A 12,107-nucleotide genomic window follows, 5' to 3' on the forward strand; every position below is an offset into this window, starting at 1 on the left:
TGTTCTTTGCTTGTCAGTATATATAAAAATGTCGAACTTAAGCATCATTAGCAGTATATGATTAACAACCTTAACCACAATTGTTTATAAAATAAATTTTTGTTTGTTGGTTTATGCATTAAAGTAATTCAAATTTTAATATAAAAGAGCATGAAATATTTAATGTAACTCCAAATAGGTTAATGAATTAAATTCTAATCATTTAGTAATATTAAAGAAAAATCATTTTATTTTGACTCAATGAAGATCTGTAATAAAATTAAGTTACTAACATCTAGGTCTAGATTTGCCATAACCAAAGAGAAATAATTTTATGTACACATTTCAATAAAACTTTTAACAATTTCATTTATTCCTTTTTCTAAAAACGAATAATGTGGAAGTTAATTCAGAGAATAGGGCCGGATATTAAATATAAAATTATTAAAATCTTTTAAAATGCATTTATTTGTCAAATTTGAAAAAGTAAGGTATAAAGCCCCAACCTTTGTAGAATAAAGTAAAAAATGTAATTAATTCATTTGTTTAAAAAAATCAATTATTTTAAAAAAAAAATAAAATGTTTTATAATATTTTCATAACATGAAATGCATTAAATTTTTCCACCATTACATACGATTTAAGGATTTTATACTTAATTATTCTAATCAACAAATAAAATAATTAGTAAACCATTTAATAAATAAATTATTTCACAGCTAAGGTGGGGACATAATTTTTCCCTATACCACAAGCTGAATAAAAAATAATTTTATGGTCTGCAAATCTTGACGAATACAGAATAGAAATGGAATATTTTAATCAAAAACTCTCATTGTTTTAATGAGAGTTTTTGATTAAAATATTCCATTTCTATTCTGTATTCGTCAAGATTTGAACCAAAAAAGAACCAAATGACATTAATTTCTTTTCCATTGTTAGATGGTTATCTAGCTACAACTTATTAAATTGTTTTGTAGATTTGTTTGGTCCGACAACCGCATACTTAATGTTAATAAGGACTTAATGTTTTTAACTGATGTCATATGGAACATTTGCGAACACTGAATTTACAATTGCAGGGGAAAGATAAAATAATATCTGACCTCTCACAGTGTATATTTAGTTTTCAAACTAAATTACAACTTTTTCAAAAGGACATTAAAAATAAAACCTTGTGTCATTTTACTCGAATTAAAAAAAAATTGTTTCAGTATTAAACAAGAAAAACTCAACGAGTATAGAAAAAAGATGTAGAATAGATTTCAAGACTTGAAATATTTTAAATCGTCTCTTGATTTTTTTCTGAATCCATTTGAAATTAACATAATTCAAGGTGAGTTTTCCATTTCCAATATAATTATGACCCAAAAATCATCTGGAGAATTAGAATTAATAGAGATGCAAGAAGATCAAGCTCTACAATTAAAATATAAGCTGCTTGTCGAATTATTTCAATATTCAGAATAACAACGTACTTATGTGAATCATTTTACTCAACTGTAAAATTTGTGAAATCCAAACACCGATCAGTATTAACTAACCAGCATCTCAAAGGATTACTGACAAGTGCTGTCACCCATTCTTCACCAAAGAATTATCAAGAGAAGTAAAATAAATGTTCTTAATTTTTAATATATTTAAATACGATACTCATATTTTGTACTTTTATTTATATGTTTTCAATAAATATAATATCTGTAAAAAAAATCATGCCTTTTTTGCCTATCTTTTAAGTGCGTATTTAATTGCGGCTGGAGACAAATTTCAAATTTTGAGAAATGGCTCGACTATTAAAAAGCTTGGCCACCCCTGATATATATCATGATATTTATTTTTCCTATAGTTAAAAAAGTTAGAGAATGTTAATTGGCATTTTAAGAACATTGATATATGTATGTTTGAGAACATTATATGGTCAATTATTTTTAAAAAATTGCTACATTTAGTCAAATATGTGACTTACATGGTTTATTTTGGATAAAGATAATTAATTTACTTCATTTACTATTCTCACCATGAATTTGTACATACATGCATATATTATATATATATGATACGTTAGACTCCTTTTATACATAGCTCATAAGGTCCTTAAAAAACTGTAGCCGTGGCAGAAAGCTACGATTATAAATGTATTTAAGTTTATTTTCAGCACATGATTTATTGATCAATTCCAATAACGCCAAATACCTGGTAACAAAATCTTAAGTTTTGACATTTTAATTTTATACTTAAAGATTACTTCATAATTATGATATCAATGCCACAGTTTCTTTAATGTTTTAAGGACTGCATGAACCCTATTAAAAATAAAGTACAGATGTTTACTTTTACGAGCATAAGATTCAGATCAAAATAATGATCAAAACCCAAATGTAATTCGTTATACTTGATTGTAAAATCTTCATTGGCTTTAAAAAATATGAAGATCGTAATAAAAATTGACGTGTTTCGAGAGCTCTGAAATAAACGCATATTGTAACCAGATCTGAATCAAGAAAGTAAAATTGATTTGAAGCAGAAAATATGAAGTTGCCAATTAAAAATGAAAAATAAAATGAAAAAATAAGACTGGAGAAACCACAGTACCCAAGAATAAAATTGGAGATGAAAAATTAAATAATGATAAAAAAAATTAGAAAATCCGCAAATTACGAGAGAGGCAAATCTGGGCAAAATCTATTTCCACATTTTATGGAGAGATGGTGAGGAACTAATGTCATTAACAAGGAAATTTGCTTTCATTATGAGTAAAACAAAATTCTCGGGCATCAAGATGAGCTTATGACAAAGGGGTGGTAAAAAAAATGGCATTATTGAAAGTGAATTTATCCCCAAGATTTAAAGAATGTTTGGGCAATAGATGATTTATCGCTTTTTTTATATCAGATTCGTCACCCAAGTTCTTTAACTCTAAATTTTAAAGCATGTCTGGTTTGTCCTATGTTACCAAGTTTGTATTGGCCAGTTATTTATTCTCGGTTTCACTCCCGTCTACCAAAGTTTTTTTAGTTCTTGTTTTTCACTTTTATTTTTCATTTTTCGTTGGTATTTACATATTTTCGTTTCAAATCACTTTTTTTCCTTTTTCACGTCTGGCAAGTCTTGAGAATGGGGGGTGCCTATTTTTGAGCGCACTAGACATTTGCTTCAACTATTACCTTTCTCTGGGCTCTTTTTGAAGTTATGAAGTTTTAATCTTTCCGCTTCGGTTTTTAGGGTAATTTATTTTTAAATTAAAATACTTAACGCGATATTAAAATAAGATATACGTTAGGTATTGGGTGTGGCTCTTAGATTGAAAAAATAATAATATATAATTCGTCACAACAAAATCAATGCCAAACAATTTTATTTTATTTAATTTTATTTTATTTTATTTTATTTTATTTTATTTTATTTTATTTTATTTTATTTTTTTCCTACTGCTCTGAAAAAGAAAACTTTTTTTAAAAGGATGTTAAACAATTCAGTCTACAATTAAAATTTCAAAAATAGATTAAGACAGTGGAATGATCATTCTCCACTGGGNTTTTATTTTATTACTATTTTTTTCTTACTGCTCTGAAAAAGAAAACTTTTTTTAAAAGGATGTTAAACAATTCAGTCTACAATTAAAATTTCAAAAATACATTAAGACAGTGGAATGATCATTCTCCCCTGGGGTCAAAATTAAATAGTTACAAGGCCAATTATTTTAAACAAATTAACGTTTCCGTTCAATTTTTAATAAAAGAATTTTTTATTTATCGATCCAAAATTTGTATTTATTTTCTGCTTGCATCTACTGAAGTAAAATGTTTTAATGCACATTAGTACTGCACATTTAATGCACGGGACTTTTTCTCACTCATCCTAACCCTTCCTGCCGATTTCATCAAAATAAAGTTTAAATAAATGGTAGTTTATTTGTCTCTTAACTGTTTCAAGCAACAAAAAAAAATGTTCTTCGGCAACAGATTTCAATTCTGGGGTTAATGAAATTATTGACACGGTTTAATTGAACAATGAAATCTTAACATCCTTGTTTCCCCTTATGGCAAATTATAAGAAAAATTTATATTTATAATTTCTGGAAAGATAGAAATTATGCTGAAACTATTTGCTGAACATATAAATTACAACTCCAAATATAGTTGTAGTTCAAAAATGTCTTAAAATTTTTTATTTTAGAAATAAGTTTAGAAGAAAAATTTTTTTTTATATGGTGATTCTAAAAACAGCACGGTTTTGGAATCTTCTTACAATTTCATATTTTTAGTGTTCGCTTTTTAACAAAATAAGGCATATTGATCATTTTTCTGGTAAAACAATATTTTGTGAATCGTACTAATGATGATAAATAATATTTTAAGCAACTTTTTCCACCATTATATTTTCTAAAAGGATAAATTTCTTAAAGTTAGAGTGAGAGAATAAGTTTGAACGTCAAAACGAAATAGTAATTCCAGAGTTTTTTGTTCTAATAAAAAACAACACAGCCTGCTGTATTTTTTACGTTGCACAAAGCATTTAATTTTTATTACACGAATAATTAAGAAACAATGAAAAAACGGGCAATAATTTATCTTCATTTTGCAAAAAAAATAGTATGCTAAGAAAATAGCATGGAGTATTTTTAAAGCAGAAGATTTTTTTTTTATATTTCAAACAAGTTTAATTATCAACAATTCTAAGCTTTCTTTCATTAAGAACTTGAGAATAATTTAAAAACGATAGTTTAATTTAAAGGAAGAACTAAATTAAAATACAAAAAAATTTATTAGTATATTATTAAAAAAATAATCTACGTGGCTGAGTAAAGAATAAACTTTTGAAAAATGAAAAAATATAATAAAAATGTTGATAAATAGTTGAGTGAGATAATACTCCGCGGCAAGTAATTAAAAAATTTATTTTAAGATTAAGACATTGAAGACGATAATAACATGTTAAGAAATTTGAAAATATTAACTACGCATTCGGCAACTCTATCATTTTTGCAGCAACATGAAAGATCAATACACGATTTTATATAATTATCGTTGATATTTTATTCAAAAGGTAAGGTTTCTTATGTAAAACTTTGATCTTCATTTAAGTTGTAATTTTGCTTGATAATTCTAAGATGTATATTGATAAATATGTTATTCCAAATCAATACATAAGTACGTATAGCATTGAAATTGTATAAATTATTCTATGAAATAACTAAAATTAAAAAAAATCAGATATTTAATCACATTCTATCGGAAACATGCTTGTGTACAACTCAACATTCGTTGAATATGGTTTATTCGAATCTTTCTTCTAAATTGGGTACTTGCACTTCAAGAAGAACTCCCATACTCACGCATGTGACCTATGACATCATCGCCAGCTGATCTTAATAAGCGAAATAGCGAATTAAAATTGAGCTAAGTTTCTCTACATAAGTTAGAATGTTAATTAACAACAAAATTAATTAAATACAGAGCCGTATTTCACATCGAATTAGTTGAAATTAGGACTTGGCTATAAATCGATGTATTGAAACATATCGATTTAACGCATATATCGGCAAGACGATACAGCGACTTTCATTCAAGGCGATGCATCAGAAATCTGATTTAAGCCGTCAAGTAAAGACAACGAGCGCAAAACGATATAGCGATATAAGACACGCAAGGATGTAAGATAACGATATAGCGATATAAGANGTTGCGATCGCCAATAGTACAAGAAAATATTAATTTGTAAAAAACGCTTTAAAAATTTTTTTAACACTTTGTCTTACGCGTATTATGAATTTCTAAACAAACATTTCAATAAATATTTTAAGTCAGATTTGTACATTGTAGTCAATTTATTTAATATCTTTCTTAAGCAAAACATATATATCTTCAAATTTATAAATTGATTTAAATCAATCTGAGCAAGAAGTTTTGATAGAAATCTGACTTTCTGTGCCTCACAAGTAAATGAAATTCAAAAATACTATATCGCGATACATCGCTATATCGCGATGCAAAACTGACGATGCATCACGATATATAATTTCTAATATCGCCCAGTCCAAGTTGAAATATAATTCTTTCACGTCTACTTTTTTTACTAAACTAAGATTCATTATTTGTTGATGCATTTTATTGTGACGGATTGTGCGGTGGATTTTTGTTCCGAGTACCTGGCAACTTAGAAGCATAATTAGTTTGCTTATGTTCCACATGGCTTCGTGCCTGTCTTTGTGTTAAATCTCTATGTAAATATGTTGTGAAAGAATTGAAATCTTTGAGAATGAATCTTCGTGAAAGAATTCAGAATGTGTCACTTAAGAGAATCGATACTAGATAGGGCCTGGTTTACTCGAAATAAAATGGAAAAAACAGTTGCTAATGTAAACAAATATCACGTTTCAGCAACCAATCAGGAGGGAGATACCCACACTACGTCACTTGCAGACATCCCATCACGAATAAATTTCCAGGCAACTTAAAAAAATACCATATTTCATAATCTAACTATATATAAAAATCTAATGATGTCACAATTTTCCATTGTTGTCGGTACATTTTAATTGGCTGAAAAATCACATAGTAGGATCCAGTTTTCCCACATTGATTTTCATACTCGTTTGGTTGTTATCAGCATAAAATTGATATAAGTAATAAAGGTATTGTTTTCCCATAAATATTTTTGCATCTTATAAAATTTATAGGTATTTACCTGTACTGTTATTAATGCGTGGGGAGTGGAGGCGTTTATATAAAAAAACTACACATATGTATAGTTCTTTGTCCCACGCGGGACCGTGTCTTAACGATCAGTCCACTGCGCAGTGGACTGATCGTTAAGACACGGTTCCCAGTAGATCATCGAAGTCAAGCGTCACTGACTGCGGTCAGTGTGCGGGTGGGTGACCACTTGGATCAGTCTGCGTTGGGACCATAGAGTTGAAATACTGGGTAGAGAGAGTAGAATGACCCCCGACCCGTGGACAAGATAAAGTCACGTGACTGTAGCCCAAACTTGCCGTTCACTGAGACCGCTTCGATTCCCGTCCATTCGTTTAGCATTGCGATCGTCTGATGCAATTAACTGTCTGTCTTTTTAATTCAGAAATAAGAATGGTACAAAAGTCCTGAGCATTTTGCTGCACGGAGAAGTTTTCTAGGGACTGTCCGATAACTTTTTACAAGAAAGGGCGACATTTTTTTTCACTTTTTCTATTTTAAAATTGATTTTAAAATTTTTCCGATACTCAGTCATGCTCTGATAATCATGTTTTATTTGCTTTAATAATCAATTACGCTCGTTTTTGCTCACTTTTTTTGCATTTAACATAAGTTTTTATTGTTTCTTAAACTTTAAACTTATAATGTTTAAGTATATTTCAATATATATTCTATTTTTAGCTGAAATAGCTGCAAAGCTTTGTTGGCTTCCTTGGCGAGATACTTTAGCGCCAAGGAACAGTTGAGTAAACTTTCGGTTTTGTTTTNTACCGAAGCGGGGATGCCACCCTCTCTGTAGAGGATCAAAATTGTGATGGCATGTCTTCGGTTCATCCTCAGAGATGTTTCCCAGATCATCGCCAATAGCCCATTGTGCAGCCCTAGGGCGACGTCGTAAATTAACAACAACAACATGTGTAGTTTTATAACATTGTTTCTGCGTGTTAATTCTCTAGTAGTGTGAATGCTCCTTTTATTTTCTACATCACTATTTTAATCATTCCTGAGCCTTTTGTGCTATTTATTAACTGTATCCGTGATTTCTTATGTTTGTAAAGTAAAAACAGGTGAAAACAAAAACAAATACTCATGTTTCGTAATAATTTTAATTCAATCTTGTCAAAATATTTATTTTATTTCAATAGTGATGTTACAGTATATTATTGAGAAATTTTTAAAGATATGTTAGAAAATATAGGGGAAGTTAATGTAGTAGATGATTCTGCTCAGGTACAATATTCTGAATCTCAATTTCATTCATTATCAATACAGTTTCATTACTGGACTGTTTTATATTAACAGTTTCTTTAAACAATCATTGCTTTAGTATATTTAGTAAAATCCTATCGTCAGCTACCATATTTTTATTGGAAAAGCATATATTCTGTATGATTTGTAATCTTACAACAAGCCTGTAAATCCATAGTCAACTAAGAATGAGTAATAAAACTATGAATAAGTAAAATCACGAAAATATGCCTTTCAAAAATTTTTTGTTTACCAGATTTTGAAAGACGACTCAGTCCAAAAAAATCTTTTGGAATTGCTTTTTCAACTTTTCATTGTTAAATATTTTCTCAGGGAGATTTCCTTATCGAGATCTGTAGCAGAAAAATCGCCAAGTCTTGGCATTTTCTGAGCAGCGGCCTGCGTAAAACTAGAAACTGCATAACCGAAAGGTACCATTTCGAAATGTATAACTCCTAGCCATCCCCAGGAGAACATGTTTTCTTAAAAAAAAAATGCTAATTTTAAAACTATTTGGCACCTTGAAGGAGGGATATTTCCATATTGTGATCCAACAATTACAATTACCACGGTGCCTAGCAGATTTTAAACTTGCAAATTTAAAGAAAAAAAAAACATGTTGATGTTTGGTCGAGAGTGGTTACATGTAAATTGCTGAAAATATAATCAAAGAACTATATAAATTTACAATATTATCGGCATAAATTAATTCAAATTTCATGTGTAGAAGGACAGAGGAATACATCCGAGAAATAATTGGAATTTAAAAAACCTTGTGGAATTTAGTAGCACTAGCAATAAAAAAAAATATGCGAAAAAATGATCGCTCCATTAAAAGAAACAATCAAATAAGTGATTTGAGTTTTGTGTGTAACAAAATTGTATAAAAAAAGCACCGGATTTTTTTATTTTATTTTAAAATATGAAAATGTGTCGCAATAACTGTCAAAAAAAAAGATAAGAGCACTACATGGCAGGAAAGAAAACCCCCAAATAATTTTTCCCAATGGTGGAATCTTTCTGCAAAAACTCTGTACCGTTCTGCCACAATATTGCTGTGTTGCCACAAGGATTTGATAGCAAAATAGCTTATCTGTAAATCCTCTATTCTATAAACTAGTCTTTAATTTATTTTTATTCACCATGGTTATGCTAATAAGCTTTTAAAGTGTTCTCTCATTTTTTCACTTCATGAGGGATGTAGCACAAATACAGATACACTAGCATGCAAAAGTTTTTGGTCAATGCATGAAAGGAATTTTAACCTTTCTATACGTTTTTTTTTTGTAGCGATGATTTCTGTTTTACTTAGTCCAGCCAACATATATATTACACTTGATTTCAGAATTTTACTTTTTTTGCAATTTAATGGAAAATGTAATCTTTGAATTAAATATAAATCTTTCCCCTCAGTTCATTTGAATATTTCGTTTTTTATATAATTCAAGTTTAGTAAAAACTAATTCTTTAAAAATAAATGTCAGTAATAAATTAAAGTTAAAATCACCATTTCCGTAAATAAATATGCAAAACGTATGCTTATTTGTTAAAATTGTATCTTTCAATTGTATTTTCATCCAATTTTTAGATGTAAGAAAATCGCTTCATGAAAAACAAATACCTGACTGATATGAAAATTGCATTTTATTTAAAGTGACTTTCAAAGCGATAACACTTTGGTTTCTGGCTGATAAGCATATTAAGAATGTTTAGGAATAAAATTATACCTTATTTATTACATTTCCGAGCAACCATCCATAGCATTGAATTTGACCGAAGACTTTTTTACGCTAGTGTATGTGTACTTTACCCTTGCATAAAAACATAATTCTGACTTATGAAAGGTGTTTTCGATACTAGGGTGCACTACAAGCTTTTTATTTTAATTTCAAACAACTAAAACATATTTTCACTTCAAACTCACCAGAATTATTTAATATCAATAATATCTTACAAAATACAGCAGATTTCAGCTCGGAAATTATGTAATTTATTTATTTTATTAAAAACAAAATACTCAACCTTCCTTTCTTTAATACTCAACCATTCAATTTTCATAATGTTGTAGTTGTTAGTAAAGATTTGATTTAGAAATTAAAAATGTACACATTTAAATATATTTTTTTAATAATTATTGTTTTCCTTACAGGAAAAGGCTAATGCTGAAACCCATATAGTTATAAAGAGTACTACAAGAAGGTAAATATTTTTTTGGTTTTTTCCTTACTAAAGTTTCTGAAGACATTTGTGGCCAAAAAATTCGGTTACAACGATAAAAAGCTCTAAAATGTACTAAAGAATTTCATCATCATGAATTGTAAAATAAATGAAAAATCATATTAAGCATAAAAAAGTGCTAAATAATCTTTTTAGAAGGAGATATTCAGTTAACTATTTTTGGTCTAATGGTAAAGAAAAAAAAACCAACAAAAAAATGCTTGCTTTATTATACAGTAGGGAACCGATTATCCAGAACGAACGGGGCCATCGCTATTCCGGATAACTGATTTTTACGGTTTTCTGAATCACCACAAAAAGCCGTCTTTTTTATTGTTAAACCCAACTAAAAAAAATAAATATTTGGAAATAATCTTAAAAAGAAGAAAAAACGGTGAAGTAATACAATAATGATTATTTCCAAAATGATGGTAAGGTAAACATCTTTTAAAAAAGAAAGAAAAATCATAAAATCTTATGAGGAAGAAAACATTTTTTTAATAAAATGGCGGGAAAATTTATTGAATTTCGTTCCGGTTTTCTGATTTTCCAAAATGATGGTAAGGTAAACATCTTTTAAAAAAGAAAGAGAAATCATAAAATCTTATGAGGAAGAAAACATTTTTTTAATAAAATGGCGGGAAAATTTATTGAATTTCGTTCCGGTTTTCTGATTTCCGGATAGCGGGTTCTGTACTGTATTATATTTATTTTATTGTGTAGATATTTTTTGGTACCTATGAAACAACACTTTATTATTTACAGAAATGAATAATTTAAAAGCATAAAAAGTACTGATTGTTTATTGATTGTTTAAAAAAAAAACACTCTGTGCTTGATGATTTTTACTTATCTTAGTTTGTAGTTTTCATTTTTTGATTAACATGTTTCAATAATTTTATCGAGCATACAAAATTTATGATTTTAAATGATTTCATTAGTTTATATCTTTTGCTGAAAATTTAATGTATATTGACTTATATTATTATTTATTTAAATCATAATAAGATTAAATGTGTAGTACTCTAGCATATGAAGTAAATATTCTGCAGATGTTTTTTGTAAAGAATTTTAACTGGACCCTCAGCTGACCTGAGCTTCAGGATAATTATCATTTCCTCCCCCCTTACATTGGATACTGTTCTGCTGATGCTCAATTTCGGTTTAGTGTATATCAATAAATAGATACCTATTTAACTGGTACAAAAAGTTCTTTTTTTTTTAACCTATTGAGTGCCTTTTTAAAAGTATGTAAAAATTTTATAAAAAATTTTTTTTGAAAAAAATTGAGTTAGCATTTTCCAAGATATTACTTTAAATGCTAAATCAACTGCTGTATCTAAATCAAACTTTTTTGTCTAGTTATTATTTATTTTATTCAGCATCAGTAATAGAAGAAAAATATTTTCAAAATAAACATGTGTTTTATTCCATCTCCTTTCTATGTAACATCAGTCACATTTTATATTTTCATTCTAAATAAAATTCTAAATAATATTCTAAATAAAATTTTCATTTTTTTTAAATGTGCATAATAATCAGGGTTGGGTTTTTGACATGACAGTGGTAAATACAGTCAAAAAAATCTACTGTTTTCTTTAATTTATGGCATATAGCAGACAATATATTATTTTCACATAATTGCCTTTATAAATGAATGTTGTAAATGATTGCTATTGATTTTGCAACTATATACATGCATTCTTATAGAAGGATATACATTCATATAGAAATATTGTAATATACTTATTGAAAATAGTGATACTTACTTTTATCATTATAGCTTGATTTGCAAAGGATTCAAAATTTTGCACTTCTTAATTGTTAGAAATAAACAAACAAACAAAAAAGCTTGAAACTATTAATAAATTCAAGAACTAAAAAGAAGAATTTAAAATTTGGCATTTCTTAAATATTAGAAATAAGCTTTCAAAACTTGTAACTACTAACAAACTCTAAGTCAAGAAT

General features: G+C 28.1%; 1 protein-coding gene across 1 annotated transcript in view; it reads left to right on the plus strand.

The window, feature by feature from the left end:
• Positions 1-7,717: 7,717 nt before the first annotated feature.
• Positions 7,718-12,107, plus strand: part of LOC107447965 (repetitive organellar protein) — a gene marked incomplete in the record, with an annotated part of 42,570 nt that continues 38,180 nt past the window's right edge. The window contains 2 exon segments of the mRNA XM_043049138.2: positions 7,718-7,904; positions 10,072-10,121. Coding sequence (XP_042905072.1) covers positions 7,857-7,904; positions 10,072-10,121 — 98 coding nt within the window.

Source organism: Parasteatoda tepidariorum, chromosome 1 (genome assembly GCF_043381705.1).
Source record: "Parasteatoda tepidariorum isolate YZ-2023 chromosome 1, CAS_Ptep_4.0, whole genome shotgun sequence".
In the NCBI taxonomy this organism is placed as follows: Eukaryota; Metazoa; Arthropoda; class Arachnida; order Araneae; family Theridiidae; genus Parasteatoda; species Parasteatoda tepidariorum.